The sequence below is a fragment of the Rattus rattus genome, chromosome 5 (assembly GCF_011064425.1).
Source record: "Rattus rattus isolate New Zealand chromosome 5, Rrattus_CSIRO_v1, whole genome shotgun sequence".
Taxonomy (NCBI): domain Eukaryota; kingdom Metazoa; phylum Chordata; class Mammalia; order Rodentia; family Muridae; genus Rattus; species Rattus rattus.
In genome coordinates, this window is record NC_046158.1 from 153926556 (window position 1) to 153953802 (window position 27247).

Genomic DNA, 27247 nt, shown 5'->3' on the forward strand with positions numbered 1-27247 from the left:
TACAGAGTCTCCAGAGAGCAGCTCAGCTGCTCTGTCTGTCCTTCCATCCCCAGGAACCCACAGAGTTCAGTTCCTGTAACTGTCTGCTGACTCCATTTCCCGATGTGCCTTCAATACTGCCACGGCCTCTTCTATCTACGGGACATAAAACAGAGGGACTTAGAGCAGCCACCCCCATACAGACAGCCCCAGAAGGGCCGTGACTTCACTTGCATCATCATGGATGCACGGAGCTCTCATACCCTCCTGCTCACAAGATCCCAGCCCACTGCCGCCTTCTTAAAACGGAGGTGACACTGCTAGACATGACTCTGTACCGCCAGAACACAGCTACTTGCACTGAAGCTTTACTAGGAACCTACACAACTCATCCATCGGGGGACTGAAGTTGAGAACCCTTAGCTAAGACCCAGCAGACTGATGTCAGCTGCCCTAACGCTAGGACAGCCCTTTGTCTTCGCTGGGTGGCCACCCAGTCTCCACCTGCCTTGGCGTGGAGGGACTCTGGGGACTCCAACAATAACAGAAGCTCCAGGTTGTCCATCTCCAGCAGCATGCCCGTGATCTTGCCAGTCAGTGGGGCGCAGGCATCGTGGATGAGGGAGTAGAGACGCTCCCCTGTGTAGAACAACCTGATAGCTTACACACACACCTGCCTCAAAGCCCAGTGTTCCAAGAGAGGCATCGCCGAGTGGAGCATGAGGGTGTCTAGGATCTTGCCCTAGAACCTGTCACCCCAAGCTGTATCATGTAACATTACTAGAATCTCTTCTTTCCAACGTTATAAAGTGGGCATGGCAACCCCACCTTAGAGGACAATCGGAAGGGTCAGGTTGAATATTATATATAACCTATAAGTATGTATATTTAGTATATATTATAAATATAGTTATAAATATGTAGTGAGGTAAATAATATAAACATAATAAAATGATAATATATAAATATAAACAATACTATATAAAGGGATCTACAGCAAAGTCAGTTGAGTTTTGAAACTCCATTTGTCTGTTTCGTGAGAAGCGGTTCTGACTGGACATATTGAGAAGCTGGCCAGACAGGATGTAATATGCGACTGGAGACTTTGGGGTGTGGGAGGCAAATGCACAGCATGCATTCACCTTCCACCATCAGGTACTTCCAGTAATGCCACCAAGTTTTGGTGTCTGGCCATCTTGACAAGGTGTAAAGGAACACTACAGGATACTTGACTGGGGTTAGAAAGGTCTTCCCATGACGGAGTGACAGTTTACAATGGCCCATGGAGCCTCCATTAAGCATTTGTAATTGTCTTCTGTATTACGGGTGAGGGGCATGGAGTGGCAAGCCTTAGTAAGCAAAGTAAGGAAGCAATAGAGCAATGAGGGTCTTTAGTGAAGAGGCTTGAGAGCTGTGCGGTCAGGAAGTAAAGAAAGTTGCGACCAGCAACAAGTTGCTCATCTATTCCGACATTAATAGCATCTGTGTGTGTGTGTGTGTATGTGTGTGTGCTCGCGCCTCCACATTAGCCCCTGAAGACAGTGTCTCTCACTGACCGTGAAGCTGCTGTTCATCCAGGCTGCTTAGCCAACAAGTCCTGCTGTCTTCCCATCTCCATCCTCCAACTCTGGAGTCAGGGCACACATAGCTGTGACCAGCTTTATGTGCATACTAGGGATTCAAGCTGAAGTCCTCAAACGTACACAGGAAGCACCCTTATCTACTGAGCCATACCTCCAGTCCCCACGGTTGCTGTCCTCTCTTAGAGCCTGTCAGAAACTCTGGGGCTGGAGAGAAGTACCCTTGAAGCTCAGATCCAGAGGGAACAACCTGCATTTTCCCAGTACACAGGGTTTTCCTGCCTCCCACCATGAGCACGGAGAGACAGATGAAATTTGACCAAAGCTTCCCCACATTCTAAGAGATGGGTAATGACCGCTCTGGCCCAGTAAACACCCAAGGCTATTCTCCTACCCTGCTTCTCGGTCCTGATCCCATACCCAGATATTTCCCACCTAAAGTAGGAGCCAGAGAGCAAGCTGGAAAAAAGCCTTGGGAGCGTCAGCCCACTGATCTTTCAAGACAAAAGGACAAGACTTAGAGAGAGGCAGTTTGGGTGAAGCTACCTAGTCTCCCAGTGATGGAAGAAGACCTTGTTCCCAAGTCTGTTCTCACTCGAGGTGCTCTCGGCAGGCTAGGCAGCCCTCCTGCCTGCCCCAATGTGGGAGAGCCAGCGACTCACCGATCATCTGCTTTTGCTCATGCAGGGGTGCAGCATCCAGCATGGACACAGTCAGAGGCTGATGGCCAGGGACATACACGGCCGACTCCTGGACCTGCACATGGTGCCAGGAACACATTCCTTAACCACACAGATAGGAAAGGCCTCACACACTTACCCCATCAGGTAAATATAAGCATCCAGGAAATGCTCTGAAGAGGGACACAAGGTCTACACAGTCAGGGGTACCAGAGCGGCCCTAACAAGGGTGTGGACTGGAAGACAAAGTTATGCATGAACAGAGATGCTGTGAGCATAGAAGGCCCCTCAAAGACCACTGTCACATGAGAGCCACACTTAATAATCACTTTGCATCTGATAAAGCACTTTTCTCACAAGCTTTGTGAACACGGCAACAGCATGTTCCGTGAACATGGCAACATCTTAACGGGGTGTGTGCATGTTTTGTATGTGTTATTCTCGATTTCCCTTGAATTTTTAGGCTTTTTTTTTTTTTTAGATTTATTTATTCTATACAAGTATACCGTTGCTGTCTTCAGACACACCAGAGGACATTGGATCCCATTACAGATGGCTGTGAGCCACCATGTGGCTGCTAGGATTTGAACTCAGGACCCCTGGAAGATTAGTCAGTGCTCTTAACCACTGAGCCACCTCTCTAGCCTGGCTTTTTTTTTTTTAAGATATTTATGCATTTATTTTATGTACATGAGTGCTGTATCTACATGTATACCTGCATGCCAGAAGAGGGCACCAGATCTCATTACAGATGGTTGTGAGCCACCACACCATTGCTAGGATTTGAACTCAGGACCTCTGGAAAAGCAGCCAGTGCTCTTAACCACTGAGCCATCTCTCCAGCCCCCTATATTGTCTAACCCTAAAAGTACTGTTGCCATCTAAAGACAGTTGAGTTTTCTTTTTTTGTGTTTTTGTGTTTTTTTGGTTGGTTTTGGGTTTTTTTGTTTTGTTTTGTTTTGTTTTGTTTTTGCAGGAAGTCATCCAAACTAGACATTGAAAATCTAGACATGTTTCAAGTAAGACTGAATTTGAAACCGTTGTGGGAGCAGGAGAGACATAGCTTTTTAATTAGTAAATGAAATTGTGTAAGTCAAGAAAAGCAAGGACCAGGGGCTGGGGATTTAGCTCAGTGGTAGAGCGCTTACCTAGGAAGCGCAAGGCCCTGGGTTCGGTCCCCACCTCCGGAAAAAAAAAAAAAAAAGAACCAAGAAAAGCAAGGACCAGAGGGAAAAAATGCCTTGGGCAAACTTATGGGCTAGGATACCCAGAGGACACAGTGAGCAGACAGCCTTACCCCGTGGGCACTGTGTACAGCTGAGGATCCTCTATGTGGCAAGAGAGGCTGGCCTGGAATACAGGATCCCTCCCCACCTGGTCCTGTAGTCTGGGTACCAATGTTAACTGTAAAGAAAGAAAGAAAAAAGCTGGTTTCAAATGGCCACTTGGAAAAATACGTAGCAAATTTCGGTGAATCGGTAAAGAAATTGGGACGTGTAGGCACTGCTGGCAGGAATGCTGGGTATACAGCAACTGTTAGAAATACAACACAGGGTTCCTCAAAGAATTAAACACGGGGTCAACACATCCAGCAATCTGGGTTCTGGATGATTAGTACTCAAAAGAATTGGAAACAAAGTCTCGAGGAGATAATCTGCAAACTGGTGCTCATAGTAGCAATATCCATGCCACAAGAACCCATGGGCGAAAGCAATCTGTGTGTTCGACGGGTGAGTGCATAGCCAAAAGACGCAGAATCTACATGTGCAGACACCGCCTCCTGTGGGAACATCACTGAATCTTGAGCACGGTGTGCTAAGTGACAGCAAGTCACAAAGCACCGAGAGTCCAAAGCTACTTACATGATGCAACCATACTTAGAGTCATAGGGACGTTGGCTTTCCCGCCTTGCGGCTAAGATCAAGCGCAAATGCAAAGAGGCAAAAACGGGATGGGTTTGTTTGTCAGAGGCTGAAAGAATTTATGACTGAAGAATTGGCTAATGGGCAGTTTTGTTTTTAAGGCAGTGGCTGCAGTCCATACTCAGCACTGTGAACGGCCTGGATGCCTCTAAACTGTAGGCTTACAAACAATAACGTTCTCACTGTCCTTGCAGAGTACCGTGGTTCACTTCCCAGCACCCACACAGCAAAGCAAAACCGTCTGTCACTCTAGTTCCAGGGTAGCCAACACCCTCCTCTGACCTCCATGGGCACTGCACACAAACTCCACATACATACGTGGAGACTAACACTCGTGCACATAAAATAAGAATAAATAAATCTTTAACAAAACAATGAAGCAGTCAATTAGAGGTTGTGCGTGTTTTACAACAATTCAATATTATTTTTTTTCTTTTTTTTCGGAGCTGGGGACTGAACCCAGGGCCTTGAGCTTGCTAGGCAAGTGCTCTACCACTGAGCTAAATCCCCAACCCCCAGTTCAAGATTATAACCATGAGCCTGGGTGTTGAAACCTGGCAGCGACAGAAGACTGGGGGTTTCATCTGACTCATTATGCAGAATCCCCAAAGAACATCCCCCTCCTCCATGCTGAGCACAAAGATACGAGGATATGGCCCACAGATACACTTGTCTCTAAAGTCACAGCACCTTCCATACTTGTTAAGATTCAAGTCCTTCCATTTGTGGACTCACCAATCCTCCCAACAAAGTGGGCACACTATATTTTATCCCTGTTTTAAAGATTAAATCAGCAGACATAGCAATCAACAAGGGTCACAAAGTGACACTCAGGCTGGATGCCATGCTAACATTTATGTTACGGATACCCCCCAAAGCTGGCCTGGCTCACTAGGAAAGCAAGGTCAGTATGGAGCCTGGTCTAATCTTACCTCCTCTGCCAAACCCCGGTTTTCTCACTCCTTGACACCCTTCCATTCCCAATCCTGGGATGTTCACACTCACACACTCACCTACTCTCTGCGTGTGAGGCACCTGGCTGGAGGCCTGGCTGGCACTGCTGAGGTGGATACAGGGGTGCGGTGCCGTGCTTAGAGGCTGGACCACCGAGGCAGCTGGAGGGCAGGTAGCTTACAGCACAGAGAAAAACAGAGAGAGGTTTTGGGTGATAATCAAAGTACCATGCTGTGCCCTAAGTTCCTGGAGCTGGAGAGGAGCTAGAAATTCACAGCAGAGAGAGAGAGAGAGAGAGAGAGAGAGAGAGAGAGAGAGAGAGAGAGAGAGAGAGACAGAGACAGAGACAGAGACAGAGACACAGAGAGAGACAGAGACAGAGAGAGACACAGGACACACACACAGAGAGAGAGAGAGAGAGAGAGAGAGAGAGAGAGAGAGAGAGAGAGAGAGAGAGAGAGAGAGAATGAATTTACCTAGACCAAGAACTCTATGGAGGGTGTACAGAGCTCTTCAATGACAAAACCAGCTCATATTTCCCCAGGTCCTCAATTTCTCAAGTACCCTGATCATTCACTTGAGTCCCAAGAGAACTGCATGTAAGCTGGGTGCTCAGAGAAAGGCCATTCGTTAACAATTTAGCCAAAAGGGTTTCCTTTTTAATTCCCTGCTTCGCAAGAATTTTCAACTCCAAACCAGAGTATGTGTCCGGCCACACAATGTGTCTTTGCCAGGGTTGCCATAGTGCTTGCCGCCTCATGAATATTTCATTTAGTCCCAAGTTGGGGAGAGGAAACTGAGGCTCAGGGGAGGCAGGGGTAAACAATTCTGAGAAATGCAAAGCCAGGCTTGATCCCATAGTTGTACACTGCCTCTTCTCCTGAGGCTCACAGGCTAGGCTGAAGGTGGGAAGGGCTGGGTCACTTACACGAAGGTCCATGAGGCTGGGCTGTCCACCTGGGGTCAGGTTGTATTGGGGCTATGGAGGCAGAACTGTAGTACATAGTCTGGGTTGTAGACTGTGGAGGAAGAGGATCCGAGGTGAGGAGCTCCAACTCTTCCCAAGAACACAACACTATCCCCCATAGGAAGCAGCTCAGGCCTCCGTGGAGGATCCACCCTCCCACTTCGTCTCCCTTTATCCCTGAACCCCTCAGAGCAAGACCTCGGATTTACGTCAACCATTGCTCCTTACACTGACCCAGTGACCTAGATAAAATATGCCACTCCGGTTTGTTCCAGCTCAAGCAATCACTGAAGAATGTTAGCAATGGGTCTTCAATCACAAATTCCTCTTTACTGCTCTGAGTTCTATGAGGTCACTTCCCTAGCCATTTCCTCAGAATGCAACAGCCATGGCAGCTGTGTTGGGAAAACGCTTACAGGTGCTGTGGCTGTTTAAGAGGCCCAATAGATTCCAACATAGGGCTGGAGATGGCTCAGAGGTTAAGAGCACTGACTGCTCTTCCAGAGGTCCTGAGTTCAATTCCCAGCAACCACACATGGTGGCTCACAACCATCTGTAATGGGATCTGATGCCCTCTTCTGGAGTGTCTGAAGAGAGTGACAGTATATTCACATTAAATAAATAAATAAATAAATAAATAGATTGATTCCAACATAACTGGGGGAGATAATGGATACAATAAAGAAATTCGGGCTTTGATTAATTCAAGACCTCCAAAACTCATTTAACCATAGAGTCCCTTCCAGACAGCATTCAGGAATCTCCCACAGATTAGAAGACAAGAAAGCATGTAGGCCCCTCTAAAGACAGAGCAAATGAGGCTTTAAGGGGTTGGAGCTTGTCCAAGGTCATTTCAACAGAACCTCTATCTGTCTGTGACGTTCTGTTCCCTCAGCCGGAGCTGGAGACATCCTGTCACCTGGTGTACAGCAGGGAGCAGGTAGCTGGTAGGCTGCTGGAAGGAGCTCAAGACAGAGCGAGAGAGGCGTCTCCTATACTGGTTGGTCAAGATGGCCTTCCGCTCCTCCTTGCGCTGTGCCAGGGCCACATACAGTGGTTTCGTACCCACGATGCGCCCGTTCATCTCTGTCACGGCCTTCGTTGCCTCTTCTGGAGAGGAAAAGCACACAAAGCCAAAGCCCTTGCTGTGGCTACTTTCTGTCATCACCTGAAAGCAAGACGAGATAAGGGTTGCTGGGCACAGGGAAGCAAGGCTCCAGGGACAGTCGCTTCTCCTCGGGACCACATACACCACTCAGCAGACCCTGAGACATACTGTGGTAATGGAACGAACCATGCAGCCCTCATTTACTGAGACCTACGTGTGCTTACATGGTGGCTCACACCCAGCCTCCTGATGAGGGAGGAACCATGGCTTCCCCTTTACAGGGGGAAATGGTGGCTCAGAAGTGACTTGTCCAAGGCCACCTACCTGGTGGTTCAAGTACAACCAGGACTCAAGACATTCTGGTGGTTTTTGTCTTCCTCAAGGTATAAGGTGGGGTTCTTCAGAAGTTTGCAACAGACTTTCCAGCTGCCTTCTTACCTTATAATTTTGGACTTTAGACTATCACTTTACAGTTCCAGAAAAGCTTAAAGAGCATGACAGAGAGCAATGTGTGGTGGTGCACAGCTGTTACTCCAGCCCTGGGGAGGCCAGGGCAAGAGGATCATTGAGAGTTCAAAGCCAGCCTGTGCTACCTAGTGAGTCCAAAGCCAGCCTGTGCTACATAGTGAGTTCAAAGCCAGCCTGTGCTACCTAGTGAGTCCGATGCCAGCCTGTACTACATAGTGAGTTCAAAGCCAGCCTGTGCTACATAGTGAGTTCAAAGCCAGCCTATGCTACCTAGTGAGTCCAAAGCCAGCCTGCACTACCTAGTTAGTTCAAAGACATCCTAGTTACACAGTGAGACCACGTCGCCGACCCAACAGCCCCCAATAAAAAAAGAAAAAAGGAAACCAGAGGTTGCTGTATGTGTCAGACCCAGCGTTCCCTCACTGCTGTTGACTACGCTGTTGCTAGCTCCTGTCCGCTGGCTGCTGTTCCACTGCCAGGCTCTGCTCAGACTGGAGCTTTTAGACTAACCATCCTCATCTCTGCACAGACGAGATGCAGGATACATTCTTAACCCTTTCCAGGCCTAAGAGGCAAGAGCGCTTGAAAAGCACCACTGCAGCAGCGCTCAGGCTGTGACACAGGGACCTCTTGATTGTAGAGCTGCAGGGAGGGGCATTGACGGGACTGTGTAGAAGTGCCTTTATTTACTTCAGTTACAAACAGCGAGCAGCGAAAGGTAAGCAGAGCGGTATCGGCCACGCCTGCGACTTGCTTGTGAAATCAAACATTTTTATGTCATTCTAATGCCGCTCTCAACGTGCTATCTGTTGTTGCGGCTACTGTGACGAGCCTTGACTTTACTACGTTAACACAGCACACAGGCCTGTTGTACCACATGTTGGTAATTAGATCTCAATAAAACTGCCTTCCTGACAACTCTATAAATTTTATTTTTTACACTTAAAAAAAATATTCTTAGAAGGGCTCCACAAGCTCATCAGACCAGATGTCCTCCGTGTGTGTATGTGTGTGTGTGTGTGTGTGTGTGTGTGGTGTATATATGTGAGTGGTGTGGTGTGTGTGTGAATGTGTGACACGTGTGTGAATGTGTGTGATGTATATGATGTATATGTAGTGTAGTGTGTGTGTATGTGTGTGTGGTATGTGTGATGTGTGTATAGTGTGGGTGTATGTGTGTGATGTGTATGGTGTAATGGTGTATAGGTGGTATGATGTGGTGTGTGTGTGTGTATGTATGGGGGGGGCAAAGTTGCACCCTCTATCATCCTCCACTTGATTTCCTGGGGACAGCCCACTGCATCTGAAGCCAGAGTGGCAGCCAGCAAGGCCTTGCCATCCTCCTGCCTCTACCCAGCATAGCCATAGCACTGGGGCGACAGGCTCAACACATGAGAAGAGTTAGGTTTTATGTAGGTTACAGGGATTTGAACTCAGGTCTTCACACTTGTACAGCAAGCACTCTTACCCACTGTATCATCTCTCCATCCCAGAAACCAGAAATATTGCTAAGAGTTTCTGTTAGCAGACACTTTTTTGTTTTGATTTTTTTTTCATTTTTTTTTTCCCAGAGCTGAGGACCGAACCCAGGGCCTTGCACTTGCTAGGTAAGTGCTCTACCACTGAGCTAAATCCCCAACCCCTTGGTTTTGTTTTTCAACTAATTCTCTAGACGAGGCTGGCTTCAAACTCAGCAATCTGCTGGTCTCTGTCTCCTGATTAAAGGTGTGTGCCACTGCTGCCCAACTTTATTGTTCCCTTTTTAAAATTATCTGCCTGCCAGGTGGATGTCTCTGAGTTCGAGGCGAACCTGGTCTATAGAGTGAGTTCCAGGACAGCCAAGGCTGCACAGAGAAGATCTGTCTCAAAAAACTAACTACCTAACTACCTACCTAACTAACTACCTAACTACCTAACTAACTAACTAGCTAAATAAATAAATAAATAAATAAATAAATAAATAAATAACAAAAGGGAATAATAATGTTAGTAAAACTAAAACTAAGTGGAATTTACAGCTAACTTGGCAATGGCTTATTTACAATATGCAATATATACACCTTTATTCACTAAGTCTTTTTCTTTTTATTTATTCTTCTCTCACTGACTTATTTTTATCACATTTTGTATAAAATAGAAAAAGTGTAAATTAGATAAAGCCTCATCATGTAACCCACTGCCGCCTCTGTTCCCTATCTCTTCATAGTCAAGTCAAGGCCATTCTACTTCCTCCAGGAAGCCCCTACTGTCCCAGAGAGCTTCTGCATCTCTGTGTCCAACACTGCTTCCCATCCTGTGTGTGTGTGTGTGTGTGTGTGTGTGTGTGTGTTTGTATGCATGTGTCTGTGCATGTGTGTATCTGTGTGTAATAATGTGCAGATTCATGTGTGTTCATAGGTCTGCAGATTAACATGCATGTGTTTACAGGGGACAGCCCTGGGTATCATTCTTCAAGTAGTATCGACCTTTGTTTTGTGGCAGGGTCTCAGGTAGGAGACTGACTAGCCGGCAAGTCCCAGGAATCTGCTTGCCTGGAATTATAGTACACAGCACTGCACCACTGCATACAGGACACAGCACTGCACCACTGCATACAGGACACAGCACTGCACCACTGCATACAGGACACAGCACTGCACCACTGCATACAGGACACGGCACTGCACCACTGCATACAGGACACGGCACTGCACCACTGCATACAGGACACGGCACTGCACCACTGCATACAGGACACGGCACTGCACCACTGCATACAGGACACAGCACTGTACCACTGCATACAGAACATAGCACTGTACAACTGCACACAGCACTCCACCACTGCACACTGCACACAGCACTGCACACAGCACTCCACCACTGCACACTGCACACAGCACTGCACACAGCACATAGCACTGCACACTGCACACTGCACTGTACATGCCACTGCACACAGCACTACAGCACTGCACACTGCACACAGCACTGCACACTGCACTGTACATGCCACTGCACATGGCACTAAGCACTGCACCACTGCACACTGCATACTGCACACAGCACTGTGCATGCCACTGCACACAGCACAACAGCACTGCACCACTGCACACACTTCTGCACCACACCACATACAGTATACAGCACTGCACTGCCTCATACACCACCACGCACCTCACACAGCACACACCATCACACTTGGCTTTTAGTTTTACCTGTGTCCTTAGGCTAGAACTCAGGGCCTCATGCTAGCAAGACCAGCACGTTACCAACTGAGCTCTCCCCAATCCCGACCTCCCATCTCACAACAGTGATGCCTCTGACCACATCACTAGGTCATAAAGCCCTCCTCAAAGACATGGACTGTGCCTCCCTCATTTGCATAAGCTCCCCACAGAGCCTGATATGAAATGAGTCATTTGACAACCACCTGGGCTGCTTTATAAAGTCAAATGTCCCTGGGGCAGAAGAGAGGACTCAGCAGGTAAAGACACCTGCTGCCAAGCCTGACGACTTGAGTTCGATCCCTAGGAACCCATACAGTGGAAGGAGAGAACTGACCTCCCCTCCCCCCAGACTGACCTCTGAGCTCCGGGTGTGTGCGCACACATACACAAGATGTAATACAGCTTAAATTAAAAACAAAAGTGAATGAAGTGTTCAGGTCATGCCCTCAGAACTCCACATGCGGCCTGTCTGACCCAGACGAGAAGCCAGGACTGAGGGCCGCACAGCCTCTTATGAGAGAGACATGGACTCTAAGCCTCCTTCACAGTCATGGAACTGCTGAGCAGGGTGGCCTGTGTCACATCTTAGGTACGTCACAAGATTGGGCACGAAGCTGGTACTCAACAAATGGCGAAGAAAGAGTGAAGGGTGATGGGTGACAGCCAGCTTTCCCATTTTCCAGGTGAGTAAACTGAGGCCCAGACTGAGGATACATTTCTGGAATCTGGCATATAGTAGGCATCTGTGAACATTTCTTGAATAAAATAAGGATACAGTATCTCAAGCCCAGTGAGATGGCCATATCACATGCTTATTTTTTTCCCATTTAGTCCAGACAAGGCTGCCAATGGATCTCCAAAGGTGTTGACCAGAAACAGAAAGAGGGACCAAAGCCAAAATCTCTGGAAGCTAACCAAAAGGCTGGGGTTTGCAGGGGTCAGAAGCTACGCATGTGCAGGGGTAAGAGGCTGGGGGTGTGCAGGGGTGAGAGGCTGGGGATGTGCAGGGCTGAGAGCTGGGGTGTGTAGGGGTGAGAAGGTGGGGTGTGCAGGGGTAAGAAGCTGGGGATTTGCAGGGGTCAGAAGCTGGGGATTTGCAGGGGTGAGAGGCTGAGGGTATGCAGGGGTGAGAGGCTGGGGGTTTCCATATGGGTGAGAGGCTGGGAGGCTGGGAGAGGTGTGAAGGCAAGGAGTCCTCTAGGAGTGTGGCGACCCTCACCTTAGCGCTGGTGATCACTCCATAGGTAGAAAAAACTTCCTTCAGCCTATCGTCATTAATGGAGTCATCCAGGTTCTTCACATAAAGGTTCACACCCTGAAAGAGGAGACACTGCTCAGTGCCCCTTCCCCTTGAGCCCCGACCGCTGGAAGTGGTGGGTCAGCGTCCGGCAAGCTCACAAGGATGTGCAGAGCCCAGCCTCATGCCACCACTTAGTCTGCATGTCCCTGGGTGCTGCACGTCACACGACTTTTAAGGCCCACAACCGCTCCCACACACTGCACAATTCCTAGCCTCCCATGTCACACAGGAGGACCATGGAAGGAGGCTTCAGAGCCATGCAGGTTGAGGCTCTCCAGACGGCTGGGTAGAACATCTGTGGGCAGACCTCCTGATGGGCCAATTCTGTTTTACTCACCGAGTGTAGGAGAGCTGCCCCTCCATCACATGGCAGCTTGACATATCCTCTTACATGGTGCAGGACACCACTCTAAGCCCTTTACACACTGACCGTGAGATACGGAGACTTTAATCCCCATCTCAGCAACGTCAAAACTGCGGCACAATCGTTTGTGCCAGCTCTTTGTGGTGTGGACTGTACTGCCCACCACAGGATGTATGCCAGCTTCTCCTGCCTCCCAAAGGTGACACCTGCAGGTTCTAGACATTCGCAAGTGTCCCTGCAGTGGGGATAAAGCCGTCTGTCGTGTCCACAAGAGCGTGTATACACATGGTATACATGTATACACACCATGTACATTCTCCATAAAATCTAAAATGTCTATTAAAAAATTTTAAAGGGGTTCACCTACAAGAAGTTACAGTGTATTGATGTACACTAATTTTTTTTAAAGATTTATTTATTTATATGAGTACACTGTTGCTTTCTTCAGACACACCAGAAGAGGGCATCAGATCCCATTACAGATGGTTGTGAGCCACCATGTGGTTGCTGGGAATTGAACTCAGGACCTCTGGAAGAGCAGTCAGTGCTCTTAACCTCTGAGCCATCTCTCCTGCCCCCAAATGTACACTAATTTTTAATTAACTAATTTTTAATTAGTTAAGTTGTAGGGTACGGTGGCTTGTGAATGTAATCCCAGCACGTAGGAGAGACACAGGAGGATCATGGCCAGCCTGGTCTACACAGGGACCTTCAGGCCAATCAGAACTATATAGTGAGAGTCCGTCTCAGAATCAAGGGCTGGAGAGATGACTCAGCAGGTGAAGAGCACCGGCTGCTCTCGAAGAGCCCATGTGACGGCTAACAACCGCCTATAACTAACTCGGGGTTCAGAGGATCTCGCCCTCTCCTCTGACCTCCACAGGTCATACACACAGTGGTACACATGCATTCAGGCACAAATCGTAAAAACAACAGTTAGCTCTCTGTAATTGTGTGTGTGCATGCACGTGTGTGTGCGTGTGCTCACATGCATGCATGCACGCTTGCAGAGGCCATAGTTGACCATGGGTGTCTTCCTCAATCACTCCTTGTCTTTTGACACTGGGTCTCCTCACTGCTGAGGTGAGAATCACCAGTTAGGCCAGGCTAGAGGCTCAGCAAGTCCCAGGGAACCGCCCATCTCTCCCAGGGTTTGTATTAAGTTGTGTGGTGCGATACCCAGCTTTTATGTGGGCACTGGGGGTCAAACCTAAGTTCTCATGTTTGGTAGCAAGCACTGACTGAGTCACAACTTAAAGTGACTTTAATGGCTGAGCAACATTCCAACTTCTAGATATAACTTGTTCAGCCTAATTATTCTCAGCCTAGAGTAGGGCATCCCCCAGAGGCATTTGGAAATATGGAGGGCATTCTTGTAGTCCACCACTGGAGGATGCAGTGGTTTTTGGACACACAAAGGATTACTCTGACTAACGTTGACAGCATCCCAACCAGCCCCTTGTGGTCCAGTTAGATGCTGCTTCTCCTCTGACACAAGTCGGGCAGGGAAGCCTACTCCGGTGCTCATCTGACCCCCGCCTTGACCCATGTTTCTAGAAGCAGGGTGGCTATGGGATGAGATCCTATTCAGTGTCCCCTCGGCACAGCCGCCCCACCTCAGACAGACCTTGCAGGCTCTGCTGAAGCCTGGCCTCACCTGGTAGCGGTTCTGCCTCTCCTGCTTCATTTGCTCAAATCTGCGCTTCAGCTCGTTCTGCCGCTCTGCCCGCTTCTGGGCCCGGCCCACATAGAGCAGCTGCCCGCTCACCTCCTTCCCATTCAAGTGGTCCACAGCCTGGAGAGGAGGAGGAGGAAGAAGAGGAGGGGATGAAGAAGAGGAGAAGGAGGAAGAGGAGGGGGAGGAGGGGGGATGAAGAAGAGAAGGAGGGGGAAAGGGGGATGAAGAAGAGGATGAGGAGGATGAATATAGGAGGAGGACGGGGAAGAGGAGGAAGAAGAGGAGGAGGAAGAAGAGGAGGGGAAGGAGGAAGAGGAGAAGGAGAAGGAAGAAAGGAAGGAGGAGGAAAGATGAGGAGGAGGAGAAAGAAGGAGAAGGAGGAAGAAGAGGAGAAAGAGGAGGAGGAGAAAGAGGAGGGGATGAAGAAGAGGAGGAGAAGGGGGAAGAGGAGGGAATGAAGAAGAGGAGGGGGATGAAGAAGAGGAGGAAGAGGAGGAGAGGAAGAGGAGGAAGAGGAAGAGGAGGAGGAAGAGGAAGGGATGAAGAGGAGGGGAGGATGAGGAGGGGGGAATGAGGAAGAGGAGGAGGAGGGGAGCGCAGGATGAGCCATCTGGATGTGACCCCGCCTCCCATCCAGACCCCTGGGTCAGAGGAAACCATCTACAACTAAGCTGGCCTTCCTAGCCGAGAATAATTAATACTATGGGAAGGTGTCTTACAGGACAAACCGAGACTCTAGAGTAAATTATGAATTTCAAATTGTTTAATTAGGTTTTATTCTAATAAACAGAACGGAAGCCTGAATGATGACGATGTGGCTGTAAACCTCAGCACTCAGGACATGGGACAGAGAAACAGAGAACTGTGGTGACTACAGGGTTAGCTTGGCCTCCTGACCAGGCCAGCGTGGGTTACAAGCTGAGAACCTGTCTCAAACAAGAAGAAAAAAAAAAAAAAAAAAAAAAAAAAAAAAAAAACCAACCCTCAAGATTAACATTAAGTTTTCCATACTTAAAATTTAAAGACTTTTAATGCATGTGTAGGTATGCATATCTGGGTTGGTATGAACGCTTGTGTACAAGTGCCCAGAGAGGCCAAAAAGAGGACCCAGCCTCCTCCTGTGACTGCAGGGAGCTGAACTTGGATTCTCTGCAGGGACAGTCAGTGCTCTTAACTGCTGAGCCATCTCTCCAACCCCCAATATTTAAATGCGCCCTACATTGAAAGAAGCCAGTCACTAAAGGAGGTAGCGAACTCTCTAACTAACATCTCTCTCCAGGTGACGTTCTGGAAAAGGCAGAACTGTGAGGTCAGTGAAAAGTTCAGTGGAGGCCAGAGCATCGGAATGGATGGCACAGGCATTAGAGAGCTAAATGTGGGTTGGGGATTGGCTCAGTGGAAGAGCGCTTGCCTAGAGAGCTAAATGTACTCCACTGAGGTAACGGTGGAGGCATACACTTCCATATTTGTCCAAACCCAGAGAATGAATACCAACCAAGAACGAACCCCAGAGTAAACCAGAGCCCCCCAGCTGATGATGGCGTGTGTGTCGAAGCGGACTCGCCGTTGTGACAAATGTACCCCTCTGCTGAGTTTGCTGAGGATGGGGGAGACCGTGCAGGGCAGAGGTGTGGGGGACATCCATGCCATCCGCCCAGTTTTGCGGGGACTTTACACTGCTCTAGAAGGTCTACTAGAAAATAAGATAAACTTAGATTCTTCCAAGATGACTCAGTGTCTAATCAGCGTCCTCCGTGGGGCAGTTTACAGCGCAGAAAAATTCCTTTTGTTAATCACAAGGGCTTTCATAAGTAGTCATGGAAACACTGTACTTCAATCCTGATCTTCTTTCTTTTTTTCTTTCTTTCTTTCTCTTTCTTTCTCTTTTTCTTTCTTTCTTTCCTTCCTTTCTTTCTTTCTTTCTTTCTTTCTTCTTTCTTTCTTTCCTTCCTTCCTTCTCTTTCCCCTTCCCTTCCTCTTCCTCTCTTAACTTTTTCTTTCCATTTTTTTTTGGTGTGTGTGGTGGAGGGAGGGTGGGGGAGGCAGGGTTTCTCTGTGGAGCCTTGGCTCTCCTGGAACTCACTTTGTAGACCAGGCTGGCCTTGAACTAATGAGCTCTGCCTGCCTCTGCCTCCCAAAAGTGCCACCATCACCCAGCTTTCTTTTACTTTTTAAAACCCTTTTTTAAAGAATTTAAAGTGATTTTATTATTCTATGTGCATAGCTGATTGCATTTGTGTCTGTGTATTTACTGTGTGTGTGCCCATGGAGGCCACAAGAGGGAGTCAGACTCCCTAGAAATGGGGCTGTGGATGGTTGTGAGCTGCTGTGGGAGTGCTGGGAATTGAACCTGGGTCCTCCTTAAGAGCAGCCAGTGCTTGTAACCACTCTGCCATCTCCCAGCCACCTCAATCTCTCACATTACATTACATGTTAAAAAAAAAATTAATGTATGTGTACGGTGTGTATCTGTGTGTGTATGCTGCCTGTGAGCAGGTGTCCGAGGGGCCAGAAGAGGGCAGCAGATCGCTAGAGCTGGAGTTACAGCCAGTTGTGAGCCCTTGCTGCTGGGATCTGTAATCAGTGGTCTCTGGAGGAGCAGCGAGGGTTCCTAACTGCTGAGCCATCTCTCTAGACCCATGGTTTTTCTTTTCTTAACAAGCCCAACCCTGTGACATAGCATAAAGTCTCCTGCCAAAGGACATCCCACTTGAAGAATTGATTTCCCATTGGTTTATCCTCAGAAAGCCGTGGAAATCAGACCCAAGTGCACACTGACTCCGTGGTTAGAATTTTGTACTGGTATGAGGAGAAACATTTGAGGGGGTTCTCTGGCTTTCCAAGAGGTCAGTTAATAGTATTTGCACATAGTGAGGAATGCTTCCCTGCCTAAATGTTTAATTCTTTGAACTTCTAGGCTTAGAAACAAACAAGGAAAGATAAGGCCAAATCCTGGTATTCCGGGCACGGGGGCGGGGCTTTCTGACCCTCTGTGGGCAGGCCTGCCCCTGATCTGGCTTCCCAAGCCTGGCTTCCGGGATCCTTACTGGAGCAGGACCGTGGAGACACCTACCTTCTGGGCTTCCTCATGCTTCTCAAAGTTGATGAAGCCGAAGCCCCGGGACTGCCCATTGCTGTCTCTCATCACCTTCACACTCTGCGTCTTTCCTAGGAAGGACCAAACTGGCTTAGCAGGGAGTCAGAGGAAGGGCCAGCAAGGTCCCTTCCTTCTTATAGAAGTCCCCCGGAATCCCGGGGACGGGGGTGGGGAGCCCTCCTCCCACCAGACCTGGGCATGGAAGAAGAGCGATAGTGTTCCCCCTTCTCCTTTGGGGAGCATGCCCACCAAACTGGGAGAAGAGGTCCTGGAGGCCCTGCTCATCCATGTCCACGTGCAGGTTCTTCACGTAGATGTTGGTGAATCCCAGGGCCCGAGCCCCCAGCTCTGCCTCCCGCTTCTGGCGAGACTTGAAGTGACCTACGAAACTGTGCACACATCAACAGAGTAGAAACCACCCGGTTCACTGTCCCTCCATTCCAGACTGGGCCCATCCCACAAGCCTAGGTCACGTGGACCAATTGCCCTCCTTCAGCTTCCTGTCTGCTGTTGGGAACCCTGGCAGGGCCACGCTCCATGGACTGGATGTGTCCTAAACCCAGTTGTTTTCAATAGGCGAGAAGCTCTAATCCAGATCTCAACCCTTACATGAGGTTCAAGGGCTTTATCCTAGTGACCCATTCACACAGAGTAAATGCTCCTGGGGGCACAAGAAAGGAAAGCACCGATTTGGAACTGGGCGCAAGTGTGGATCCTCATCAACACTTGCCTAGCTCTGGGGTCCTAAGCTAGTGACTGAAGCTCTCCGAATCTTAGGGATTATCCCTGTAAGCGTGGGGTCCAATTCACACCGTGGGGCTTTGTTTATCTGGAGAGTTCCAGAGGAATGAGCTTTTCAGACATGGTTGGTATCAGGGTCACTGGTGGTAAAGGGGGGTAGACTGTCATTTAAATACAACTTTAAAAAAAAAAAAGATTTATTTGTTTTATTTAAGTTCTCTGTCCCTGTCTTCAGACACACCAGAAGGGGGCAACAGATCCCATTACAGGTGGTTGTGAGCCACCATGTGGTTGCTGTGAATTGAACTCAGGACCTCTGGTAGCGTAACCAGTGCTCTTAACCGCTGAGCTCTCTCTCCAGTCCCAAATACAACATTTATTCTTATAAAATCTGGAGTTTCTGGGCTAGGGATCTAGCTCAGTAGAGTGCTTGTCTAGCATGTATGAGCCCCTAGTTCAATCCCAAGCATAGCTAAAAAGGAAAGGAAAAATCTAGAATTTTCAAGTTCATATAAATAATACATCCAAGGATCATTCAGAAGGGGGTGGGAGAAGAGAAGACTCTTACTATGTTGTCCAGGATTCCCTGAAACTTTTGAACTCAAGTAATTCTTCTGCCTCAGCTTCCCAAGTAGCTGGGACCGCAGGAACACACTACTGCACTTGGCCAAAAACAGTCATTGATTAACAAAGACCAGGGCTGGAGAGGTGGCTCAGTGGTTAAGAACACTGACTGCAGGTTGGGGATTGAGCTCAGTGGTAGAGCGCTTGCCTAGCAAGCGTAAGGCCCTGGGTTCGATCCCCAGTTCCGGGAAAAAAACAAAACAAAACAAACAAACAAACAAAAAAAAACCACTGACTGCTCTTCCAGAGGTTCTGAGTTCAAATCGCAGCAACCACATGGTGGCTCACAACCATCTGTAATGGGATCCGATGCCCTCTTTAAAAAAAAAAGGCCAGGCATACGAAAGGCAGGTGGTTTATGGAGCGCATGTGTTATAAGTAAGTTGGAGCAGACACCAAAGAGTTGAACAGCAGCCAGAGAAGTGGTTACCTAGTGACATATATGAATTGGGGAAACCTCAGGACAAAGCAATATAAGCGGGAGAGGGGACCCAGAGAAACTCCAGATCAAAGAACTCAGTACCTCTGGCAATTCAGGCAGGGCTAGTAGCCTCACAAGGGTAATTTTAGTACTGGGGCGGGGAGGGTGGAGGCAGGAGGATGGGGAGTTCAAGTCATCCAAGCTACATAGTATGAGATGCCAGGGGTTGGTCTGGTGCTGCTATGCATTCAAATGCTGAACACTAAATACTGGTCCCCATGATCTGGTTGTTCCTGAGAGGAGATCCTCACATTTACCGAGTGATGCTATGCAACCTTGTTTCCCTGAGTGAATTGCTGCAATAGAGGTAGGCGGGTTTACCTGATGGGGTTGGGGGTGGGAGTCACAGGTAGAGAAGAAAGAAGAAGAAAGAGAAGGAGAGGAGGAAATATCCACCAGAGGAGATGGACGGACCGTAAGCACATGGCCAGGAGAAGCAGCAAGTAACAAGGGGCATTCGGCTGGGATGTGAGTTAGAACAGCTCCAAAACCTGCCCAGGGGAGGTTTACAGCTTGTAAAGAAAATACCTGGGGTTGGGGATTTAGCTCAGTGGTAGAGTGCTTGCCTAGCAAGCGCAAAGCCCTGGGTTCGGTCCCCAGCTCCAGGGAAAAAAAAAAAAAGGAAGAAAATACCTGGATTGTGTGTCTTTCCTATGGGCTAGCTAGAATTTGTAATTCCTTTTACTCCTGTCTCAAAAAGAAGAAAGCACAAAACCAAAAAGTGGCCTTCTCTCCCACAGCACGGGGCTGGGTGGCTGAACCATCAGATAGGCAGATTCCAAATGGGAAAAGGACCAGCCCCAGGCAGGTTCTTTCCAGGTCTGCAGCACAATTTTCCTATCTGTGAAATGGGATGATTCCAAACCTGGGCAGACAAAACATGTGCTGGTTTTCCCATCTGCCCTCAGGTCCCATGGGGATAGCAGCAGCACCCAAGGCCAAGGGAAGAAACTGTAGCTGTACAGACTGAATGTCAGACGAAGTCAGCAAGCCCATCAATGATTTGGCCATTAGCTATTCCCTCCAGAATTCTCATTCCTCACTCAGAATAGTTCTTAGACACCTATCAACTCCAGCTTTACCCAAGGAAAGAGTCCCTGAGAGGCCGAGCGACTCACCTGAGGTTCCACGCCAAGGAAGATCTCTGTGCAGCACCTAATGCCCACTAGACAGTCACAGAAGCAACATTCCTGATTTCCCAGTCCCGCCCCCTTAGCCTCTACCCTCCCCCAGGCCCAGGACTCACACTTTCCGGTCATTCAGCAGCATCCCATTCATGGTGTTGATGGCCTTCTGGGCAGCCTCGTGGGTCTCAAAATGCACAAAGCCGAAACCCCGCGATCCATGCTCGTTGTATACCACCTGGGTCACAGGGAGGAAGGACAGAGACGCCACCCAATGGGGACTTCAGGGAGAGAAAGAGAAAGGGGTAGACAGTACAGGAATGTTCCCGATGACTCAAAGACAATTATGTGGAGGCTGGGGACAGAGCTCAGACCCTGGGGTTTCATCTGGGGTCTCGGGGGGAAGACTGAGACCTAATCTCACAACAGCCCCAGTTTAGAACTCAGAGATGGACGTTGAGAGAGGCCAGTCTGCTTGCTCGAGGTGACGGCCTATGGGAAAGTGGACATGGGATTTCGACCCAGCAGCTGTCCCCTGATTCTGACAGCAAACTGAAGATACCGTGATATTGTAAACATCCCAGGGGAGGCTGGCTAGAGAAGCTGTAATACAGTTGCCTGGTCTGCAAGAGTATGTGGTAGATAATGTGGCTTCCGATAATTTGAAATGTGTGAGCAAGGGACGGGCCCAAATCATGCCCATTTGGATTAAGCGGGATCTACAAATAGGAAGTTTTGAAACACACACACACACACACACACACACACACACACACACACACACACCCCTGCTTTAGTTGGCTTTTGTTCGGATGATTTTTGAGACAGGATCTTGCTCTGTAGCCCAGACTGGCTTCAAACTTGAAATCCTACTACCACGGTCTCACTAGGGCTAGGATTACAGGTGTGTACAGCTGTGCCCACCTCACAAAACATTGACAGTGAGTATTTCCTGGGACCAGGGATGGAAAGGACAGAGCCTTATTCTTTAGTTTCTTCTATATTGTTTGAATTTTACCAATCTATATATTATCCTAACAACAAACACACATCGGTTCTGTAGCAGAACGCACCACGTCTATTCTGTAATGGGTCTGACTCAAGCTGAAAGGGTAGAAGTGGAGAACAAAAAATACCCCCAGTTTTCAGCTCTTGGTGACCTTGAATGAAGGCTTTTAGCCCTATTTCTTTTCTTCTTCTTCCTCTTCCTCTTCCTCTTCCTCTTCCTCTTCTTCTTCTTCTCCTCCTCCTCCTCCTCCTCCTCCTCCTTCTTCTTTTGAAAGATTTATTTATTTTCTTTATATGAGTATACTGTGGCTAGCTGTCTTCATGCACACCAGAAGAGGGCATCAGATCCCATTACAGATGGTTGTGAGCCACCATGTGGTTTCCGGGAATTGAACTCAGGACCTCTGGAAGAGCAGTCAGTGCTCTTAACCACTGAGTCATCTCTCCAGCCGCCCTAGAGATTCTTAACTTCTGAGACCCAGTGGGAAAATTAGAATAAATAACTGTTCCAAGGTCAGCCATTGAATAGCAATTTCAAAATGATTGCATGTTCACTGAGACGCTTCATGTCCCAGGTCCCTTTTCAGAGATGGCACCCGGCTCAGTCCACTTCCCAACTCCTAGAGACGAGTCCTACCACTCACTGCCCCTTGTAGAGGAAGCCAAAGTAGGGGCAGGGTAATTAACCACCAGACAGCACACAGGACATGAAAGCATTTGAACTCAGGACACTAGCCTTGAGTATCCTCTTTCTGGCCCAATATATTACGTTGCCTTGCTGCTACATGGCTGGCTTTGCATTTAGGTGGCCCGACTCTGATCGAGCTTGTGTTCTTCCCAAAATGCCACAGAAATCTCTCTAGACTGGCCTAGTGGTTCCCTCCTTTCTAGGCCCCTGACTCCATGAGAACCTTTTCCCTGGGCCCAATTCCCAGTTAGTCCCACAGGCCCTACCAACTCCAGCCAAGCCAAGGAGCAGAGGTAGGGACCACATTGTGAGCCTTGTTCCTAGCCGTGCCCACAACAGGGGTTCCTTAGGCCTACGAGGACTTCTCTCCTGTGTCACACCAAGATTGCTATGCAGTCTTCAGTGGCCCAGGGGACACAAGGCCTGAAGAAGTGCGGTAGACTTCCCCTGCTCAATTTACTTCAGTTGATCTGGCAAGCCCACTAGTTCAATGACTAAAGCCAGGCATGGTGGTGTACAATGCTCTGGGAGACTGAGACAAGGGACTGCTTTGAGTTTGAGGTAGCCGAACTTCAGAGTAGCCAGAGTAACCATAGCAACTCAAGGCCAGCCAGGACTATGTAAGGACCTTGTCTCAAAAAAAAAAAAAAAAGACAACAATGAAAACCCAAAACAACAGCTTGGGCTGGAAAGATGGCCCAGTGGTTAAGAGCACTGACTGCTCTTCCAGAGGTCCTGAGTTCAATTCCCAGCAGCCACATGGTGGCTCACAACCATCTATAAATAAAATAAATAAATCTTAAAGAAAAAAAAAACCAGCAACAACGAAATCCAAAAAATTAAACCCAAAGCTTTTAACCTTAACCCTCCATCCATCTACTACACTGAACTGCAGACAAGCAATTTTACAGCTTCAAACCTCTGTGGTCTCAAGCAAAACTCGGAAACCCTCCTAGGGACATGCATCTTAAAGGGAGGGAGGGAGGGAGGGAGGAACCCAGAGAGACTACATACACTGGCAACCAAGACCGCGTGTTGACAGCATGTAAGAACGTATTCCACAACCAAGCTTCTTCCTTCCACTGGTCCTCACAGCAAGGAGCTGTCTGTTTCTCTCAGGTACAGTCTATACCTCAGGTGTCAGTCAGAGACAGACCGTCTCCACGGGGAAGGTGGGAGGGCCCAGCTGACAGCTGAGGGACTGTAGCTGGTGTATTGTTAGTGCTCAGGGAAGACTCAAACTGAGATCATGGTACCTCTGCCTATGCCTCTCTAGAAACCTCAGGGGACCTGACGGGCCATCCTCTATGACGTCCAGGACACGACCGCAGGCTTTAGTCCTCTACTCAGCACACACTGACCTACTGCTAGGCTTCTAGTCTTGAACATCCTCCTATAGAAGGTTGGAGAACTAATCAGAACCCTTCTCAAACCATGATAATCCATTCAGTACTTACTGCATGGCACGATGGGGGGGAAAAAGTCACTGTGTCCATGAATATAAAGAAAGACTGGGAGACAAGCAGTGAATAAAGAATAAAGAATAAAGAATAAAGAATAAAGAATAAAGAATAAAGTGGAGTTTAAGTTCTAGTATAAGAAATACCTTAAAAACAACATGTGGTAGGGGGCATGAGACTCAGTGGTAGCTTGGGTTCCCTCTCCAGGACCAAGGGACACCGGAAGCAAGATGTATCTGCTGATTGCTTCAGTGGCCCCCATGAACAGCTTTGCTGCCACCATACGCTTAATTCTGTTCTGTTGTCTTTGTCATTAACTACCTCCTTACTTGAATGTGCGTTGGGCTGTGACTAGCTCTGGCCTATAGAAAACAGTAGGGGCAAAGGGGTCCTGACTCTGAGGCGAAGTTTCAGGTAGCCTGGTGAACTTCTGTCTTCTGAGACCTGCCACAATTGAGAGAAAGCCCTGGGCTAGCCTGCAGGAGCATGGACGACCCCACGGAGGAAATCCCAGATGTTTTAACTGACAGCTGGCCAGGTCTACATGGGTCTCCCGAGAGCTCCTGCCAGGTTCAGGTAGCATGTGAGGGAACCCAGCCAGGGCCAGAAATGCTGTCCAGCTGAGTTCAACCCAAATCACCATATCGGAATTATAAACTAACGAGTATTGCTGACAGCCATGAGGTAAGCTGATTACACACCATGAGCTGGCTGTTGGACACAGGGGTGACCTCTAACAGTTCTGGGAGGAGAAAACCATGAATTAGCTCCTGGCTAAGTGACAAAGCCCATGAAGTAAGGGGCTGCTTGGACCTCTACCACAAAGGTATTCGTCACCAACTGACTTTCCCAGAGGAGGTGCACCCACCTTAGAAGACAGGATGCTCCCAAATGTGGAGAAGGTGTCATACAGAGCCTTGTTGTCAATGGAATTCTCCAAGTTTTTGATAAAGATGTTGCCCATACCGGACCTTCGAAGGCCTGGGTCTCGGTGGGACCACATGATTCGGATGGGCTGGCCTTTGATCATCTCAAAGTTCATCGTGTCCAGTGCCCGCTCCGCTGGAGAGGAGGCAAGGAGGAAAAGGGGCAAGTTAGGTGACATTTGTGACCCTGAATCTTCAAGTCCTTCTCGAATCGGGGATAGGAAAGCCATGGTCTGGGCCTTACTTGAGGTGTGAGCATGGGAGACTGGTGGATTAGGCTGAGGGAATTGTTGTACATGGTACTCCTCACACCGTTTCGGAAAGATCAACCCTCAGCAAGTAGCAAGGATCCCCATTGTACAGATGGGAAGAGTGAGGCTTGCAAAGGCAGAGCCAGGGTCTTCCACCCTTGGACACACTTGCATGGGTGAGCACGTGAGTGAAGGGAAGTGACCCCCCCTCACTAGTCCCCCATTCCCACCTGGGAAGTGAGGAGGTGGTGACGGCACCTTCCTTCCTACGCCTAAATGAGACAATGTCACCTATTGCTGGCCTGTCAAGCAGGTTGATAAGTAAAACATGCAACAAATGGTACTTAGATTTTGCACTCTGCAGGGAACAGATGTTTGGTAAATGGTGGCACGTGCAGAAGCAATGGCCTCCACCCAGCACCCTTCTACTTGGACAGCCTTTTCCTTGCAGATAACGTGCCGCCTGCTTCAGGGACCCTGCTAGCTTCAGAGGCACAGAAGAGGCAAACAGGATGCAGTGGAGAAGGCCGCAGACGTCTGTACTCTCCATTCACTGCTAACAGACCCAGTCAGAATCCCCACAGTTCAGATCTCCCATCTACGGACTGGGCCCTGATGGTCAGGTCCTGCTTCAGTCAGGAGATTTGCCTTTCAGGCAGGCATAGGCAGAAGTGGGGTGTTGTGGAGGGCCAGAACATCCTGGATTCAGCAAAGCTCCTGACTCACACTGAGGCCTGACTACTTCACCTTGAGATAGGATCTCAATATGCAGCCCATGCTAGCCTCGAATTCATGTTCTTGCCATGGCTTCCCCAGTAAGCGGGGGAGGACAGTTACATCTCTGGAGTGGTTCATGCGCTGTCACTTAAGAGTACATCAAGTGTCCCTAATGGTACCTCACATTCCGGTTTCCCATTCTTCGTGATACTGAGAAACAAGCCTTGGCCTCTCACCAAGGGTGGTCCTGCCCAGTGCCATAGCCTCAGCAAAACCACGGTTCCTAACCTGTGTCCTCCGTTTTCAGCAGAAGACCAGACATGCTCGGCTGACAATTACTAATCAATGCTTTCACCCTGACGGTGGCTGTCAAAGCCTACAGGAGGCCGCTCTTCCGGAATCAGAAAGGTAAGGCACCTGGTGTAGACCTCAGGTCAGGCTACACTGGAAGGCAGCAACCCAAGGCCTCCTCCCCACTCTACACCTGCAAGGCTTTGGGTAGCTTCCTCCCAGGTGCTGTCAATCTCATATATAACCATTCTTGAAGAGAGGCAGAACCTCAGTTTCCTTCCACACAGCCAACTGAGCTCAGAGTGGTTGAGCCACTTGCCTGATGTCACACAGATCCTGGATTCCTAACCCAGCTCTGCTTAATCTCAAAGCCACTTAGCAACAACCAGCAGGCCCAGCAGTAATTGTCAATTCTCCCTTCAACGACTGAATGCCTACCTTCCAACTCCCTGTCTCTGGGCCTCATTTTCCCTAACTATGATAAAGACGATGGAAACACGGGCTGCCCAATCTTCTCTGGCTACGATCTGTAATATAAAATACCCATAATTAGCTACAAGCCCATTTCTACCTAAAAGATAGATAATCACTGTTACTGAGCCAATAATAGTTCATTTGAAGGAAAACTGTCCAGTTCAGGATGGTAGTTATCAAAAGGAAAGTATTTTGCCCAAGAATGTTAAAAGCAAACTTTTCTCTTCTCTGAGGCTCACCGTCAGCAGACTGCTGGAAGTTGATATAGGCATAGCCCAGAGAGCGCCGGGTGGCCACGTCCCGACACACACGGATGGAAAGAATAGTGCCGATGGGGGAGAACATCTCATAGAGCATAGCTTCGGTCACGTCGGGATGCAGATCGCCCACATAGAGCGAGGAGAGTGAACAGCCGTGGCCCCTGGTGTCCATGGCGTGCAGGGCACCCAGAAGCAGGCCAGCAAGCAGCCCCAGCTAGCAGGGTGCCGGGCCTGGCAATCGTGGTGGTGGCTGTAGCAGGGCTCTGCCAGTCGTCCTGTTTGCCTGCAAAGGCACCCTTGCCTTAACCAATCCCGGTGCCTAGCCCCACCCACCTGGGAATCCTCAGGCCGAGAATGGCGCAGGTGACCGGCATCTCCGCCAGAAGTCTGGGGCAGTCAAGGCAGATCGTGATAGACGGAGACTTTTAGAAGAGGCAGGGTGCAGGTTCGAACATCAGGCCATTCATTTCTCGCTCTATAGAAAATGGAGACAATTCCCTCTTGGCAACGATAAAAGCAGATGGCTTTTTGTAGGTTTCAGTACAAACTAGAGAATCCACATCTTGTTTTGAGGTCGTTTAAACAGTTTTGAGATTGGGAAGATGGCCCAACGGGTAAAATACCTCCGTGCAGGCATGAGGAGCTTAACGCCCGAGGAAAAGCTAAGTTGATGGTGATTGGCTCCCGTGGCCTTAAAGCCCTGAGGAGATGGAGACTTGGGCACTGTGTGCTCATGATGTAATTCATGCATGCGGGCAAACACATTCATACACTTGAACTAAAAAGAAATCTTAAGGAATACAAATAAAATAAAAGTGCACCATTCATCGCCCTGGAGATCCCTAACACCCACAGCTGTTCTGCATTCTTAAGCACAGGATGTTATAGAATTCTTT

The 27247-nt window shown here is 48.8% G+C and overlaps 1 protein-coding gene across 1 annotated transcript; it reads right to left on the reverse strand.

Annotated features, from left to right (window-relative positions):
- Positions 1 to 26523, reverse strand: Pabpc1l (poly(A) binding protein cytoplasmic 1 like). Its single transcript, XM_032902501.1, has 14 exons — positions 26331 to 26523; positions 24301 to 24494; positions 20399 to 20514; positions 17556 to 17695; positions 17283 to 17377; positions 14189 to 14326; positions 12087 to 12182; positions 7002 to 7250; positions 6044 to 6134; positions 5175 to 5291; positions 3537 to 3643; positions 2222 to 2315; positions 488 to 618; positions 1 to 135 (listed from the first exon to the last, which is right to left on the reverse strand). Exons 1-14 carry the CDS (start codon positions 26521 to 26523, stop codon positions 67 to 69), a joined length of 1830 nt encoding a protein of 609 aa, XP_032758392.1. The 3' UTR covers positions 1 to 66.
- Positions 26524 to 27247: the final 724 nt, after the last annotated feature.